Raw genomic sequence first — 17,126 nt, 5'->3', positions numbered from 1 at the left:
CGATCCCAACCCGTTTTGGTTATCATTGATAGATTGGAAAAAACCGAACCCTAAAAAGTGATTTGCATTTTACAAACACCCATCAAATTTTAATTGGAAGTGATTGTTTATCTTTATTATTTCAATTTATATTTAGCTAAAAATTTTCTAGCATGTCGTAGCATTAATTTTTAAAATACTTGTTTTATAAAATTTAAGAATCTTACAAACGATACACATGCTATTAAGCAGAAATAATTTTTCATTCTCTATTATATAGTTCACAGTATTTAGTAACTATATTATCTGTATTTTCCACTGAATTATGACGGAGGTAGCCAGAAATAATGAGGCAGCACATTCATCAAACAATGAGGTATATAATATTATTTCTAATTGTCAGATTCCAAGTAGCTATTTTAATTGTTAAAATAGTCAGTTCATTATGAACAAGTTAACAATAATTCAAAATGTAATTTTATACATTTTACTGTCTATAAAATTTATTATTTTCTATTTAATATGCAAGAAACTTACATAAACGTTGGTTTAAATTTAATATAAGTGCTGAAAACAAAGAAAAAAACAATTTAACTCTTTTGAAATGTTGAAACGTTGAAGTTGTTAATTTTAAAACAATTTTTACAAGATATGTCTATCTTGAATTCGCAGCATATATATATATATATATATATATATATATATATTTAGAGTTAATACTTCATCAAACCCTAAATTTGTTTGCTAAAATTTTTAGAATGGTGGTGATGTTGAACCTGCTCCAAATGAACCTCAACAAGGAAGATTTAATATGTTTTTTTCAGTTGTTAAAACATTAATTGTTCGATCTCTAATTATTTACTTTATTACATCGATGTTTAAGAAACCAAGTACTACCCCAACGAATGGAGTAGCACCTATAGATACAATTCCAAATGCTAATTTTTTTGAAGATGGAGCACAATTTGTAAATATATTTGTGATTTAATACAGTAAATGTATATAATACTAGTTGCTTTTGTTTGATTATATAAATATGTATCCAGGATATGTATGTTTACTTGTCAGAAGAAAAATTTTTACAATCATTTAATGATAAAGACCTTATATGGAAAAAAACTAATTTATTGTATGGTGACTGGAATTCAGGTCCTAACAACGATGGAACATATACTTTACAAACATCTTTTATTCCATCAGAAGTAATACTTTTTATTTACTTGGACTTGTAATAATTTTTAATGTTTTTTTTTTTTTAAGAATTTGCAAAATAATGGATCTATATATTTACATGTTTATTTCATCAAAAAATCACATAAGAATATTAATAAACTTGATCCTTATGTTGTTTATGCATCTAAACAATTAAACAAGTATAAAAAAGTAAAATTCTCAAAAACACATAATTTACTTACAGGTGAAACATCAGCTACACCTGAGCATATAGAAGTAAGGAATTATCCCTATATTAAAATTTTCAATATTTTAATTGATAAATAAATTCAAGTTCAATAAATAATTGTGTATGCAGTCTATTTGTTTTATATTTATACAATATAATTTTTCATGAATTTTAGAAAGCTGAAAAACTTGAGACTGAAATAATGTCACATTGGCATCCAAATTTAACCATCTGTTTAGTTACTGATCAAACCAATTGGACAAAAGGATCTCTACCACAACCATTTAGTGACTGTAATTTTTTTTTTTCCTTGTGTTTATCGTTTTTCTTATTTCAATGATTTTTTAGATTTAGAATTTTTGCCTGAACATCAATATAAGCCAATGGTATATTTTAATGATTTTTGGAATATGCTTAGAGATTACCAGCCAATCAATAAAACTGTGAAGTACATTTTTTAATTTTGAATAATAATTATTATTATACTAATTTTTATTTTATTTTAGGCATTTAGACTTGTCTTTAACATTCCAACCATTATCATTGTTTAAGTGGCAAATGTTTTCTGCTCAGACAATGCGAAATAAATGGACTTCTGGATTTTTAGGAGATGCTTTTGGAGGTGAATCTAATGAAGATGATCAAGATCAAGATTCTTTAAAAGAAGCATTATTAGAAACTTCTCCTTATATATTAGCTGCTACTATAATTGTTTCAATATTACACAGTGTTTTTGAGTTATTAGCTTTCAAAAATGGTGAGACATATCACTTAGCTCTTATAATTTATCATTATACATCATATCTTAAATTTTTTAATTTTTAAGTCAAACTTGTTATTATTATTTTTTTTAATTGTGTTTAGATATTCAATTTTGGAAGGAAAGAAAATCTTTAGAAGGTTTATCAGTTCGAGCTGTATTCTTCAATGTGTTCCAATCTATTGTTGTACTATTATATGTGCTTGATAACGATACAAACACTATAATACGTATTAGTTGTTTTGTTGGTTTAGCTATAGAATGTTGGAAAATTAATAAGGTATATATATTCTTCATTATATAAAAAATATTTTGATTTGTTTGTTAATATTATATTCTAGGTGTTAGACATTAGCTTAGATCGCCAAACTCTGTATTTAGGTGTAATTCCTAAGGTTGTTTTTAAAGAAAAAGGTTCTTATGCAGAATCTAGTACAAAAGAGTATGATCAATTGGCTTTTAAATATTTATCATGGGTATTGTTTCCTCTACTTTTTGCGTATGCAGTTTATTCATTAATTTATGAAGAACACAAAGGATGGTATTCGTGGGTTCTTAATATGCTGTATGGTTTTCTATTAATGTTTGGTAAATATACAAAATAAGCCTATTAATAAACTAATAATATAATTTCAATACATTTAAGACATGTTCATAATTTTTTATTCATTTAGGCTTTATTACTATGACACCACAGTTATTTATCAACTACAAACTGAAATCTGTAGCTCATCTACCTTGGAGAATGATGTCTTATAAGTGTTTAAATACATTTATTGATGATATATTTGCATTTGTGATCAAAATGCCCACCATGTATCGTTTAGGTTGTTTTAGGGATGGTACGTTAAATAAAGGAATATTTTTATTAATTAATATTGTCTTGGTAATTAATTAGTAAGGTTTTTTGTAGATGTTGTATTTTTTATATTTTTATATCAAAGATGGATATATAGAGTAGATCCCACAAGAGTGAATGAATTTGGTTATGCTGCAATACCGCCCGAAGAAGAAACTCAAGCAATTGAAGAAGAGAAAAATAAAGATGATAAAAAGAATGATTAATTTATAGTTAATAATTTACTAAAAACTTTTTTTATAAGTCAGTAGAATATAGAATAAATTTTTTTTATAAACAAAGTATCATGTATCAGTTAGACAATTCAACTATTATTCAAATAATGGAATCTAAATTATCATTGTTTCATTTTTCTTTTTTGGTGGGATTAGCACCTAATTATTATGGTAGTATTTAAGACCAAAGGCGTGTGAATAAAATTATTTGTGTTTTATATTGTTGAGAATATAAATTAAAATTTATTATATAATAATATAAAATATTAATTGTGTTTCTTTATCAATTTAGTGTAAAAACTAAATTCTATTACTCGGTTATGAAATTTATTAGGAAGTACCAACATATACTTTTTTATGGTATTTTTAATCAAAAATTCTAATATATGTGGGAATAAGTTACCTGCGGTATAAGTTATAGTCTATAGTATCCATTTATTCATAATCTCAATTTCAAATAAAAGTAAGGATGCAATATTATAATATAATCTAAAATATTATAAATAATCTCTACATCCATAATCAACAATGAGACTATTTAAAGAATTATTTGCTGTAAGATTTTATGATGTTGACATTGTTAGCAAGTTATTACTGATAACTCATGAAAAAAGTAATGATAGCTATTGAAAATTTCGTAGTTTAGTGTTTTGTAACTGAATTGGAATTTCGAGTTTTGTGAAAAGATATTTGAATAATAATTAAAATCTACATAGACTGAAAGAATTATTTTTATTTAATATGAATTAGAAATCTAACATGACGAAGTAGATAAAAATCGATATTATAGATTTATCTATTTATAAGAATAAGAATTCAGGTACATCTTCTGTTATCTAAAAGTAACATGTTATAATTGATAGATAACGTTTAAAATAGTCATTATGAATGGATTAATATTTATAAGAGATTATAATACTTAAATGTGAATGTTAAGAAGTAGGAACAATTTTTCAGTAATTTAAATAAAATTCAAATTATAGACGAGGTTAATTACAACAAGTTTCTCGCCAAGATGGCTGTCAAGGTATTGATATATTGTATTAGTCTTCTTTTTCCTGACCTTTATCCCAACTACTATCTTTATCCTAAACTATCACTTGACACAATCTCTCACAACATCTATCATTTTTGTATCGCATTCTATAACATTTCTCCATCTCTTTTATGGTCTTGGTCTACCTCTTCTTCCATCTACATTCTATTTTCTTTCATATTATCCATTATTGACGCTATACCTATACTCCCTATTATATGCTCATTCCTTATCCTATCTTTTCTAGTCAATCCACTCATCCATCTAAGCATTCTCATTTCTGCTACACTCATTCTCTGCTCTACTTTCTTATCAATTGCTCAACACTATGACCCATACATCATAGCTGGTCCACTACAGTTTTATAGAACTTAACTTTCAGCCTCATTGGAATTCTCTAATCTCATAATACACCAGATGTTGTTGTGTTGTATACATTATACTAGTATTTTATGTTTAACATTTTTGAATTTAAATTTTAAAAAGAGACCAACAGTCAAAAATTAATAACATTTCTTAATAGAAAATTATTATTATAGAAAAACAAATATGTTGGTTAATTGATTGTTAATGGAAGTTTTTCATGTTTAAAATAAAATTTAATTATTGAGAAACATAAAAAAAATTTCTTTTCTTAATAAATGTTGCTTTAGTTCTTTTAGTGTTTCACTTATTGATTTAAAATAAATAATCTTTTTGCACTTCCCTTATGATCTTATAGTGCTTCCCAAATATAAGAAATCTTCTACTAATGCTATAGGTTTACCATCCATTCATTTTATTCTTGTTCTTATGTTATTTTTATTTTCTCTACTACAGACAAGAATTAAAGTCTTGCTTGTGTTTATTTACATAATTAAAACCTTTTTCATCACCTGTTCCATTGTTCCTATTAATTTTGTGTATAATTAAGCTTATATAATTGTTTCTAATTTTAGCTAGAATTTGTAATAAATTCTACCTGTGTTGCTCATTATTCTAAGATTGAAGAAAATCTTTGTAAAATTGGGATACCAAAATCTAGTATACAAACATTACACAATGTAAGCTCCATTATTATTAAAACAACTTTACCATCAACTTACGTATTAAATACCATTGAATCAACGGGTGTTAAAGCTGTGCTTAAAGGATATGGAAGTACTACTAGTAAGAAATATTTTAAACTATTCTTTAATTTAATTTTAAATTAAAATTTTAATTTATTAAATTATAATTTTTATAAAAGATGCCAACATGGATGTTGCTGTTGCTATGTTGGGTGGAACAACTGGTTACAGTGATTCTAATATAAAAGGCATTGTACGTTTTATTCAAATAAATGAAAACCAATGCATAGTAGACGGTACAATTGATGGTTTGACTCCTGGAAAACATGGTATTCACATTTACGAATGTGGAGATGTATCTAATGGATGTGAAAGGTTTGAGTTTTACATTTTAATTTTAACTTAAACTAATAAAACAAAAATAGTAACTTATGTCTTAATTTGTTTAGCATTGGTAATCATCTTAATCTACTTCAAACAAAGCATGGTAGTCAAATAGATGATAAAAGCCATAGAGTAAATTTGTATTTTTGAACAATCTGTTATATTAGTATATAGATTATTTATATTGATTTTATGTCATTTTTATTATACATTTACAGCATACTGGAGATCTCGGTAATATTGAAGTTGATGCACAAGGCAGAACAACATTTTATCTCTATGATCATCTTCTTAATGTATCAGATTTGATTGGTCGTTCTATAGCCGTTACTGAGAATGAAGATGATTGTGGTAAAACAAATATTAATAGCTCAGAAGTTGATGGAAATTGTGGTAAAAAGTAAGATTTACTTAGGAAATTATTTTTTATATGTCAAGTTAAAGCATATTTATTTTTCTATAGTCGTTGAAACTTAAACAATATTAATTAAAAATGAACATATTAATAATAAAAAAACTTAAAAAATATACTTGTAAAACAACAAATACATTCCTTAAATCAATTTTTCAAATGTAGAGCAAATCACTGTTTATTTGTTGGCATTACTTGTAATTATTATTTGTTTATGTGAAAATAAGAAAGTATTTATATCTCTTATTAATTTAACAGTATTTTAAAAATAAAAATATATTTTGCATTTAAGTACATACACTAATATTTCAACATAATAATTTTGAACAATTTATTTAGAATTGCATGTGGAATAATAGCTAGATGTTCTGGATTGTTTGAAAATAATAAAAAAATTTGTGCTTGTGATGGTATCACATTGTGGGAAGAAAGAAATGTTCCATTGGCAGGTCCTGGTAGACAAAAGAATAATAAAATTTAAATAATACTTGGTTTATTATTTATAAAGTTACCACTTTACAATAATTAATGATACTGAAATTATTAAGTATTAAATTTTAATAAAATGATGTAGAGTACAAATTATTACTTATAAATTATTGTACAATAAAAATATATTATATATAGTATAATATAGTTAAAGAACTTAAATGGAATTTTAAATTGGTCGTTGATTAAATATATTAAATATACAATTAATAAAAAACATTTTGTACAAAGTTTTTTAGCCTAGTTTTATAATAATTTTATTATTCAACCAATGATTATCAATGATATTGATCATCAGCATTGGATAAGTTTGAAGACTCTTTTTTTATATTTTTCATAGCATTAGTAACAAGTTGTTGAAGATTATTTGGTAACGTATTTACTTCGTTTGGATATTGATCTAAATTCAGGTCTAAAGAAAACAATTTTTGATTAATTATTTCTTTAAAAAGTTATCTGTATTTAGATACATCACTTATACCTCGCTTTAATCTAATTCTTAAATAGATTGTTGAGTTGAGCATAATTTTAAAAGCATTATATGGTGGAGTAGTTTTTACTTAATTTAGAACAATTATAACTTAAATTGGATGTTATCCCATTAGATTAATAATTGATGGTTACTTTTATATTTGTTTCAAAAATAATAAATCTATTTTACTTTTCTAAAAAATTGAAAAATTAATATAAAGGTATAAAATCTTACATAAATATCTGGTTAGCATATATTTTAGAACTAAATTAAGTATTAATGTATATTATAAAATAATATTACATTTAAAAATTACTAGTGTAAAATTAAATTTTTGAGTCCTATAAGTAGAGTACAGTATAAATTTTGTTTAAATCAAATTAAAAAGTCCCAAATTTGTATTAGGAATATAAAGGTTGGGTTCAAACAGTATAAATTTTTGATTGAAATTAGGGGAGTTTGTCATCCCTTAACACAAATTATATTTCTATGGTTCTATACAGAATGAATCACAAAGATTGTCAATTTCAATAAAATTTAAGCCAATTAATATTTTACGTTAATTTATTTTTTAAATAATTTTTATACTTTAGGACTATAAAAATAATATAACATATTATATTTTTTTAATTTATTAAAAAAAAAATTTAATTTACAAAAAAATTTCAAAATAGCCATTTTGTAGAGATTTTAACAAAAAAATTGGTAAAAAAATATCTTATTAATATTCAGTAGTAAACTACAAAATTAGAATAGTAATACTACCTATTTTATAAGATCTCATTGGTATATATTATAAATGAATAATTTGACTTGGAGAATCTAATATTGTAAAAATATCTTTTGATGAACAAATATTTATAACATCCTATTAACTAGAACTCATGTGATTGTTTAAGATATTATTGTTTAATGATATTAGAATTTTTTTTTAAATTTAATTTTAGTGATATAATGTTATTGTATTTTAAAATATCGTAAATTCAATTATGCCAATTTTTTAAAACCAATGGATGTGCTATCTTTTATCTATCAAATTTTTAAATTAAATTACAAGCATTCATTCAAACATGAATAATTTTTTTGAATAGTTATTTACTTAGAATTAATATCTAGTGTGAAAAGATTTTGTTTTCTTTTGTTCTTTTCTCATTCATATTATAATGTTTTATATCGTAAAATTAATTAAACATTTTTAAAATTTTACAGATAATTTACTACTGATCTATAATAATATATATATTTGTTTTTAAATCAACATTAAAAAAATCTTGAAATGTTTTTTACAATTTCCGTAAGTTAAATTTTTTTTTTTTAATAAATTAAAAAAATATGGTATTTGTTATGTTATTTGTATTGTCCTCAAGTACAAAAATTATTTCAAAAGTAAAGTAACATAAAATATTAAATGGATTTAAAGTTAATCAATTAGACATATCTTTGTGATTCATTCTGTACAAAAACAAAGAACTTTATATTGTGTTATGAGATGATAAACGTCCCAAATTTTAACCAAAATTATAAAATTGGTAAAAACACATTAATAAGTTTTCCATTTAATTAATAAAAATTTTTTCTTTTTGATAGTGTGTTGGGAATAACTTAATATGATTTATAAATGTATGTAATTCTCATGTATGTATGTTTAAATCAAAAATAATTTATTAATATTATTATTATTATGATTATAAATTTTACTTACTATTAGATAACTCTTTATTTTCATTTGAGTGTGAATTAACAGTTACATCTAATAAAAGATAAAATAGAATTACAAATATTGAATAAACTAGAAACACATCTATATAATTTATAATAGTTATAAAAAATATTCCATAAAATCATAAAAAATTATCTTAAAATAGTTATATATAATAAGTAACTATTATTAGATAACCTAAATGAAAATATATAATTAATAACTTAATTTAATTATACTTGTATTTATTTTTCATTTATTTTTTTTTTGTATGATAACTTTGCCACTTGCCATTATTAAAAGTGAAAAAATGTTAAGAATATAATATATTCTTAACATTTTATAAAAAGCAAATAAATATGTAACATGTTAAAATTTTACTAATTTAAAATGAAATACTAACCTTCATTTATAAAACTATTGTCTTCATCAGTTTCATCTGAACTATGGCAACAATTATTTAGTAACACTTGTGATGGTGACATTATTGCATTCCCTTGACTAAAATTTTTCAAATTTTTTTCTAAATCTTCCAATCTTTTGGCTAAAATTCTATTGAAAAGGTAAAAATACAAGTTATTTATGACAATAAATTAGCTAAATTTTCAGGGAGTGTATTTATTCTTACTTGTTAGTCTTTTTTTGATGATTAAAAGCTAAAATTTGATCTTGCAAAGTTTCAAATAATGTCTGGCAAAGTTTTCTTAGTTCAGCAAGTGTTGAATCATTGGAAAATAAAGTTTGTAAGTTCCCAGACTCCAAAATTTGTTGCACTAAATTAACAATAATATTAGTAAGAAATTATAATAAAATATCATATCTATGAAATAGAAGTTATACATTAAGTTAATATTTTTTATAATATTTATGTTGGTTTTAGAAAATATTAGGAAAGTATATATTAGAGTATCAAATAATGTTTAATTGAATTTTTTACAGTTAATATTCCTTAACTTGAATTTTGTAATAATTTGTTCTACTAACATATTTTATCAAAAATAATTATAGAATATTTTCCAAATATATTATGAAACTAATTTGTAGGTCTCTTAATACTTTTTTAGTAAAAAAGAACCCCTATCTTGGTCATCAACTTAGTTTCAGAATGCAGAGGCTTGCCTATAGCACCGGCCTTGATAAAACAATAAATTATGATTTCAAAAATGATAAAAATGCAATAATTAAAAAATCATAGACTCACATTGTTTGCATGTTTCTAATTTTCTTGTTAGAGTTGTGTTATTAATTTTTGATACCAAAATTTCATTTAACTTATTTGGTCTACTCTTCTGTAAAATATAAAACATTTTTTAATATGTAAAAAAAAATGTAATCTGANATATATATATATATATATTTATAAATAAAATAAGAAGTTTGATAATTTATATGGCTTTATTATTAATACAATATTTTATAACTTTAATTTTGCAGATGGCAAAATTAAAATTGATTCTATACTTTTATTTTTCAAAGTTATTAACCATTAAGGTTTTCAAAACAATTATTGTTAGCTTTATTTATAACTATTCGAACTGTGGGTAAACAGTAAACTTACAATTATCAGCAACTATGAGTAATCAGATATAGTGGTTTATACCATGTTTTTGAAATACGAAAATAATTGAAAAAATTGTCTTTAAAAGAAGGACAGTATGGAAAAGATGGTAAAGTGGCAGAATGTAATGCTCACTATCTTGGATTAAATGCAGTTCTTTTTATTGAACAAGAGATCAGTACAGTATTTGAAATCCTCATTCCACTCTATGTCGACATTCTATGGTTAAGCAGATTTCTTTTTAGGCCTCAAATAAACTGCCAATACTTTTAAAAAATTATCTTAAAATGAAAAAAATTTATGTGTGAGTACACAATTAAACAATTAAAATATTGGTAATTAATATACAAAAACTATTGCACAGATAATGTGTCAAACAAATTTTAATATATTTAATCAATTTTTAAAGATCATAGAAGACAATTCAACTAAAAAAAATTATATATTTTTATTATTAATAGCTGTATTTACCCATAGTAGTCAAATAATTAATATTTATTAACTTATTGGAGACTGAATATTGGAAAGTAAACATTCAACCTTTAAATAGAAAAATAAAAATATAAAAAGAATCCAGAAAATAGGCTAAATTAATTTATGCACATGAGGAATTTATTTCCCGTAATTTAAGTTAACTATTGTTAAATACAAAAATGTTATCAGAATGAAATAAGCAATACTGTCTTAGATAAAAATATTCAAGCATAATAATTATAAGACATCAATATAAACATGAATAAGTTACATATTTATATAAATAAATTTCTAGGATTCCCATATAAAAATAATTTATGAGTACATATTAGTATTTATGTTTAATAAATAGAACAATTGGATATAAATAACAAACAACTAAAATTCAATTACAAAAAACAAAAATTTCTATTTTATCTATTTATTATAAATATTCTATTTAAAAAGTATCAACCTGATAAAACGATTTGTTTTGGGCTAAAATTTCCCTCTCAGCAATTTCTAAATGTAGTCTTTCATTTAAATATCTAAACATTACATACTAGTAAGTATAATATTTAAAGTATCTATAATTAACTAAAATAACACAAAAATACAATATACTTGTTTTCTGTCAATAAACTGTCAATATCAACTAGATGCTGGTTTTTATTAAGTTTTAATGCAGCTGCTAATTCATTATTTAGTCGCCGAACTTTTTTTTGTAAGCCATCTCTTTCCATTATTAATTCTTGTTTATCATCTAGCAGTAATGCAAAATCAATTTTCAACTGTTGATACTAAATAAAATATTTAATTTTAATACGAATGAATATTGTTGAAAATATTATTTATGACTAGAGCATAACTACTACAAGTATTATATTTACTTTAGAATTAATAATTTCAAGATTTTTTACATCTTCTTCTTTACTATTACTATTTGATAATAATGTAGTCATGCAACTCTTGATAAATCCACCGGTTCTTAATACCTTTCATTATATAGTACAGTAAGCATTAAAATTATATTAAAAACATATGAACAGCTAAGGCATGCAATTAATTTAAATGAAAATTAAAAAAACTATTGTCACAATTTACCTAAAAATAGGTAAAATTAAGGGTAGTTAAATAAAAATGTTGAATACTTAATACCTCATTGATAAAAATTAACACACTTTTTGAGACTGTTAGTATAAAAAAATATTACTAAGATTAATGTGGTTTTCAGAATTTAATAATTTTCAATATTTCCATAAATTAACTTTTATGTAAAAATAAATAATATGATAAAATATAAATCACTTGTTTGAAAACATTTTAATAAATTATATTTTATAGAAATAAAAATTTTGCTAAAATAACTACAGTACAAAAAAAATTAATTTGAATAAATAAAATTTCTGAAATAAAATCATTAAGGGAAATTTACTTGATTATCCCCATGTGCATCTCGCAATCTTTGTCTCATATCTTCAGTTTCTAATCTTAATAATTTATTTTCTTCCCTCAATTGATTAATTAGTTTATCATAATTTATACCTGAAGAGCTCTAAAATAATCCATTTAATTAGGTAAATCTTAAACAAGAATTAAATTTAAACCATACTATATTGAAAGTACTATGAAGCATTTGGTTTTCTAAAATTATCTTGTAATGATCACGTTCAATCCTACATTTTTCTAATTCATCGGTTAAAACATTTAGAGCTTCAGTTTTACTTTTTAATTTGAGTTCTATGATATTGCTCTGAAAATTTTAATAAATAACAGTAATGTATTAATTTATAATTACATTTATATATTTAAATAATTGCTCAATAATTTAAAGATTAAATAATATATTCATCCAATTCTAGTATTTCCAGTTATAAGTCCTTTTTATACAATTTGTATACATTTTTTAAGTCACACTTGCATATTTTTATAATACTGAATAGTAGTATCTTAAAAATAAATTCGTTTTAACATTAGTCTAAAAGGTAAATTTAATTTAATTTTGCTCTCTTAAAGAGTAAAACTAATTGAAGTATTCATCTACTTTTAGGATTTTTAAATATAATTTGCAATTAAAACAATTTTAAGCAACATCAATTAGATTTTCACTTACATCCATTTTTATATTAATAGATAATAATTGCTACATTAATAATTAAATAACCATATGTTAGTTATTTTATTTCAACGAAAATAAGAAATTTTGTAACCAAATGATATTTCATAATATTTTAAAAGCCATATTAAAAATGTAACAAAAAAAAATCATTTCATTTTTAAAAAAAATGTTTTTCAAGTCGTTTCCTAGTTTTTTTATATTTTATGTATACAAATTCATCCTTATCATCAAGTAGCGTTATCTTTATTTAAATTTATAACTATACTGAAGTTAGCAATAGAGATGGGATTTTTGACTCACTGATATGAATCAGTTTATTAGAATCGGTTCACTCAAATGAGTTGATTCAGTGAGTTAACTCCAAATCCCAACTCCCAAATCGTCGAATCTTTAAAGGCTCAATTCTGACTCGTGTAGCAGTTTGTGGAACGCGAATTACAACTCGCAAGGGATACTCATAGAGTGCCTTCTAAATGCGCCTTAATAGTTATCTTAACTAGATTAATATCAAATATGAAATATCAATGAATTATTGTTTTACACAAATATGAATAATAATTTATTTTACTCATTTGTTTATATATATTGGAATTAAATTAAAGCGCGAAAGAAATGAGAATCAAATTCAAATTGTATGTACATTATGGAATAAGTAGTTGGTTATAACTAATTAATAATTTTATTTGATAATGGGCCTCAAACCCTGATTTTTACCTATAAGATGGTTGAGCTAATTTTAAGTTAAAACTTCAATCATTCAATAGTTTGATTCCTTTTTTCTTCTGTTAAAATTTTAGATTCTCAATGTATTACTCAAAATAGTTACATAAAAAGTAATTTATTTGGTTATTTGATATTTATAAAATATTTTTCTATTAAATTGTTTAATATTTTTACTAATTAAATTTAAATTTGTTTATTATTATTGAAATAAAGAGTAAATTTAAAATCTAAAAAAACTATTTTTTAGCTTCGATGCGAAGCTGAGAAGGTATTAATTTTACCATGATGTGTTTATTTTTTTTTTTTTTTTTTTTGTGTCTGTCACTACTTTTTCTCAGCTCTCACTGGACCGATTTCTTTTAACAATACGTCAAAAGATCACAAATTGTATCTAGTTGAAGACATTACCCTTAAAAATTTAAAAATTTTCCCTCGTTCCCCGCAAATGGGGGAAATATCCAAAAAAATTACAAATTTAAAAATCGGTAAATTTTGTCATTTTTTTTTCTTAAAACTTCCATAACTTTTTCAAAAATTAACAAATCAACATAATTTTTTTTTATACTAAAACTTTAGATATTTCANTGAACAAATAAAAATAATATTTTTTTGTATTGAAACCTTAGATATTTCCCTTTTCATTTGATATCATTTTTTTGAAAATCTAACACTTATTCTGCTCACTGGGGGGATTTAAAATAGTAACTTTTTTACAAAAACTGACTTTTTCAACTTAATTTTTGAAAATGTTCCGGAAATACTGCGTCCTTTAAACATATATCAAATTAAAGCTTATTTTATGTACTACAAAATGAAAAAAAAAAATTTGTCCCGACACTTTATCTTCTGCATGTAAACGTTTGCCGTAGTTAAAAAAACACTATTTTTGTGTTAAAATTTTCGATTTTCGATTTTTAATTTTCAACTTAAAAATGCTATAACTTTTCGAAAAATGCATGTATCAGCACAATTTTTTTTTTTCTAAATACATTATAAGTACATCTTCCATTTGACATACTTTTTATTAAAATTAGACAATTTCCCCTTATATAGGGGGGGTTCAAACTTTGAAACATTGTATAAAAAATAGAACTTTTTCAACTGAACTTTTGAAAATGTTCCGGAAATACTGCGTCCTTTAAACATATATCAAATTAAAGCTTATTTTATGTACTATAAAATGAAAAAAAAAAATTTGTCCCGACACCTTATCTTCTATGTGCAAATGGCTGTCGAAATTATAAAAAAAATGTAATATTTGCGATAAAAATCACCTTTTATAACGATGTTTTTTGTACTTAAAACTGCCATAACTTTTTCAAATATTAACTAATCAAAATAATATTTCTTTATATTGAAACCTTAGGTAATTTTCTTTCATTTGATATCATTTTTTTTTGAAAATCTAACACTTATTCTGCTCACAGGGGGGATTTAAAATAGCAACTTTTTTACAAAAACTAACTTTTTCAACTTAATTTTTGAAAATGTTCCGGAAATACTGCGTCCTTTAAACATATATCAAATTAAAGCTTATTTTATGTACTATAAAATGAAAAAAAAAAATTTGTCCCGACACTTTATCTTCTGCATGTAAACGTCTGCCGTAGTTAAAAAAAACACTATTTTTGTGTTAAAATTTTCGATTTTAAATTTTCAACTTAAAAATGCTATAACTTTTCGAAAAATGTAATTATCAGCACAAATTTTTTTTTTCTAAATACATTATAAGTACATCTTTCATTTGACATACTTTTTATTAAAATTGGAAAATTTTCCCTTATATAGGGAGCGTTCAAAACTTAAAATATTGTAAAAAACATAGAACTTTTTCAACTGAACTTTTGAAAATGTTCCGAAAATACTGCGTTCTTTAAACATATATCAAATCAAAGGTTATGTTTTATACTATAAAATAAAAAAAAAAAATTTGTCCCGACACTTTATTTACTATGTGCAAATTGCTGTCGAAATTTAAAAAAAAATGTAATATTTGCGATAAAAATCACTTTCTATAAGAATGTTTTTTGTACTTAAAACTGTCATAACTTTTTCAAATATTAACAAATCAAAATAATATTTTAGCTTCGATGCGAAGCTGAGAAGGTATTGGTTTTACTAAGATGTGTTTTTTTTTTTTTTTGTGTCTGTTACCACTTTTTCTCAGCTCTCACCGAACGGATTTCTTTCAACGATACGTCAAAAGATCACAAATCGTATCTAGTCGAAGACATTACCCTCAAAAATTGAAAAAATTTCCCTCGTTCTACGGGGAACATTCCCATTTACGGGNGTCGAAGACATTACCCTTCAAAATTGAAAAAATTTCCCTCGTTCCCCGTAAATGGGGGAAACCTCCAAAAAAATTACAAATTTAAAAATCGCTCATTTTCGAAATTTTTTCAATTTTTTTTACTAAAAACTGCCGTAACTTTTTCAAAAATGAACATTTCAATATAATTTTTTTTTATAAATATTTGATGTCTTTATTTATCATTTGGTATATATTCTTTGTAAATCTGACACATAACCTGCCCATAGAGGGGATTTAAAATGACAACTTTTTCACAAAAAAATTAACTTTTTCAACTTAACTTTTGAAAGTGTTCCAGAAATACTGACACTTTTATATATAACTTAAATTAAAGCAAATGTAATATACTTAATTATTTTGTCTTCATGGTGAATACAGTCATCAAAGTTTATAAAAAAAATACGATTTTTGTAAAAATATTATTTTTCATATTTTTAACTTTATAACGCTATAACTCTTTGAAAAATGTATGGATGAATACAATTTTTTTATGAGAAATAATATTTATATACTTATTTAATTCGACTTACTTTTTTTTTAAATCGGACAATTTCCCTTAATACAGGGGGGGTTCAAAACAAAAAATGCATATAGAAAGTAGAACTTTTTCAACTTAATTTTTGAAAATGTTCCGGAAATACTGACACTTTTATATATATCTTAAATTAAAGTTTATGTAATATACTTTAATATAAAAAAAAAAACCCAGCACAGTGGAGTCGCGGCATAGTGGGGACGTTGCATAGTTGGGTCCAGTATAGATTTAATCTGACAGTGATTAAAATCACTATCATAAGAAACGCTTCGATGCAAATCAGTAGATAGTGTTTAATTCTAAGAAATTGGTGGATAATTACAAAAGCTGCATGATCTGCTAGTTCCTTATTAATACCCTGATTAAGATAAAGAATGTCGAATGAAAAAGGGATTATTAAAAAATATTATTTCTCATAAAAAAATTGTGTTGATTCATACATTTTTCAATGAGTTGTAGCATTATAAAGTTAAAAATGTAACCAACCCAACCCAACATCAACTCCTATTTCCATAATTATATCCAGATTAGTAATTCGTTTAATTATCTATTATATAATTTTTATAATTAATTATTTTCAAATTATTATCGATTTTTAATATATTAAAAGTAATCATTTTGAACCAACTTCTTTTTGTCCTTTAAAGTGAAAGTTTAAAAAAAAAAAA

General features: G+C 23.4%; 3 protein-coding genes across 5 annotated transcripts; 2 read left to right on the top strand and 1 right to left on the bottom strand.

Moving 5' to 3' along the window:
• The first annotated feature begins 2 nt into the window (after positions 1–2).
• Positions 3–3,485, top strand: LOC126894251 (putative lipid scramblase CLPTM1). The gene is made up of 11 exons (XM_050665123.1): positions 3–355; positions 737–946; positions 1,026–1,181; positions 1,240–1,428; positions 1,557–1,674; positions 1,730–1,829; positions 1,888–2,138; positions 2,246–2,421; positions 2,483–2,729; positions 2,816–2,983; positions 3,055–3,485. Exons 1-11 carry the CDS (start codon positions 305–307, stop codon positions 3,204–3,206), a joined length of 1,818 nt encoding a protein of 605 aa, XP_050521080.1. The 5' UTR covers positions 3–304; the 3' UTR covers positions 3,207–3,485.
• Positions 3,486–3,945: 460 nt separating this feature from the next.
• Positions 3,946–6,819, top strand: LOC126897862 (copper chaperone for superoxide dismutase). Of its 2 annotated transcripts, none has more exons than XM_050671888.1 (6): positions 3,946–4,242; positions 5,190–5,400; positions 5,480–5,675; positions 5,750–5,816; positions 5,903–6,084; positions 6,148–6,274. In XM_050671888.1, the coding sequence occupies exons 1-6, from the start codon at positions 4,231–4,233 to the stop codon at positions 6,152–6,154; spliced, it is 675 nt and encodes a 224-aa protein (XP_050527845.1). In that variant the 5' UTR covers positions 3,946–4,230; the 3' UTR covers positions 6,155–6,274. The 2 variants fall into 2 exon arrangements, with proteins under 2 accessions (XP_050527845.1, XP_050527785.1); XM_050671828.1 differs by lacking the exon at positions 6,148–6,274 and adding an exon at positions 6,436–6,819 and having other exon boundaries at positions 3,972–4,242.
• Positions 6,820–6,862: 43 nt separating this feature from the next.
• On the bottom strand, positions 6,863–13,058 carry LOC126897744 (coiled-coil domain-containing protein 149). Of its 2 annotated transcripts, XM_050671630.1 has the most exons (12): positions 12,881–13,058; positions 12,380–12,520; positions 12,203–12,322; positions 11,658–11,762; positions 11,392–11,567; positions 11,243–11,315; positions 10,822–10,854; positions 9,958–10,045; positions 9,385–9,529; positions 9,160–9,308; positions 8,760–8,807; positions 6,863–6,997 (listed from the first exon to the last, which is right to left on the bottom strand). In XM_050671630.1, the coding sequence occupies exons 1-12, from the start codon at positions 12,884–12,886 to the stop codon at positions 6,864–6,866; spliced, it is 1,218 nt and encodes a 405-aa protein (XP_050527587.1). In that variant the 5' UTR covers positions 12,887–13,058; the 3' UTR covers position 6,863. The 2 variants fall into 2 exon arrangements, with proteins under 2 accessions (XP_050527587.1, XP_050527661.1); XM_050671704.1 differs by lacking the exon at positions 10,822–10,854 and having other exon boundaries at positions 12,881–13,056.
• Between the last annotated feature and the right edge of the window lie 4,068 nt (positions 13,059–17,126).

The sequence above is a fragment of the Daktulosphaira vitifoliae genome, unplaced genomic scaffold (genome assembly GCF_025091365.1).
Source record: "Daktulosphaira vitifoliae isolate Bord-2020 unplaced genomic scaffold, ASM2509136v1 Scaffold_1, whole genome shotgun sequence".
NCBI lineage: Eukaryota > Metazoa > Arthropoda > Insecta > Hemiptera > Phylloxeridae > Daktulosphaira > Daktulosphaira vitifoliae.
Note: the sequence above shows the minus strand (reverse complement) of the source record. Positions and strands in the feature narration are given on the sequence as shown.

Coding starts and splice junctions, on each gene's coding strand:
- LOC126897744 (XM_050671630.1), bottom strand. Junction 11,763..12,202: donor ATGCACATGGGGATAATCAA/GTAAATTTCCCT, acceptor ATATAATGAAAG/GTATTAAGAACCGGTGGATT. Junction 10,046..10,821: donor TTTCCAATATTCAGTCTCCA/ATAAGTTAATAA, acceptor TATATTTTACAG/AAGAGTAGACCAAATAAGTT.
- LOC126897862 (XM_050671828.1), top strand. Junction 5,401..5,479: donor AGGATATGGAAGTACTACTA/GTAAGAAATATT, acceptor TTTTTATAAAAG/ATGCCAACATGGATGTTGCT. Junction 5,676..5,749: donor GTATCTAATGGATGTGAAAG/GTTTGAGTTTTA, acceptor TAATTTGTTTAG/CATTGGTAATCATCTTAATC.
- LOC126894251 (XM_050665123.1), top strand. CDS start 305: ATGACGGAGGTAGCCAGAAATAATGAGGCAGCACATTCATCAAACAAT. Junction 1,830..1,887: donor CCAATCAATAAAACTGTGAA/GTACATTTTTTA, acceptor ATTTTATTTTAG/GCATTTAGACTTGTCTTTAA. Junction 2,422..2,482: donor AATGTTGGAAAATTAATAAG/GTATATATATTC, acceptor ATTATATTCTAG/GTGTTAGACATTAGCTTAGA.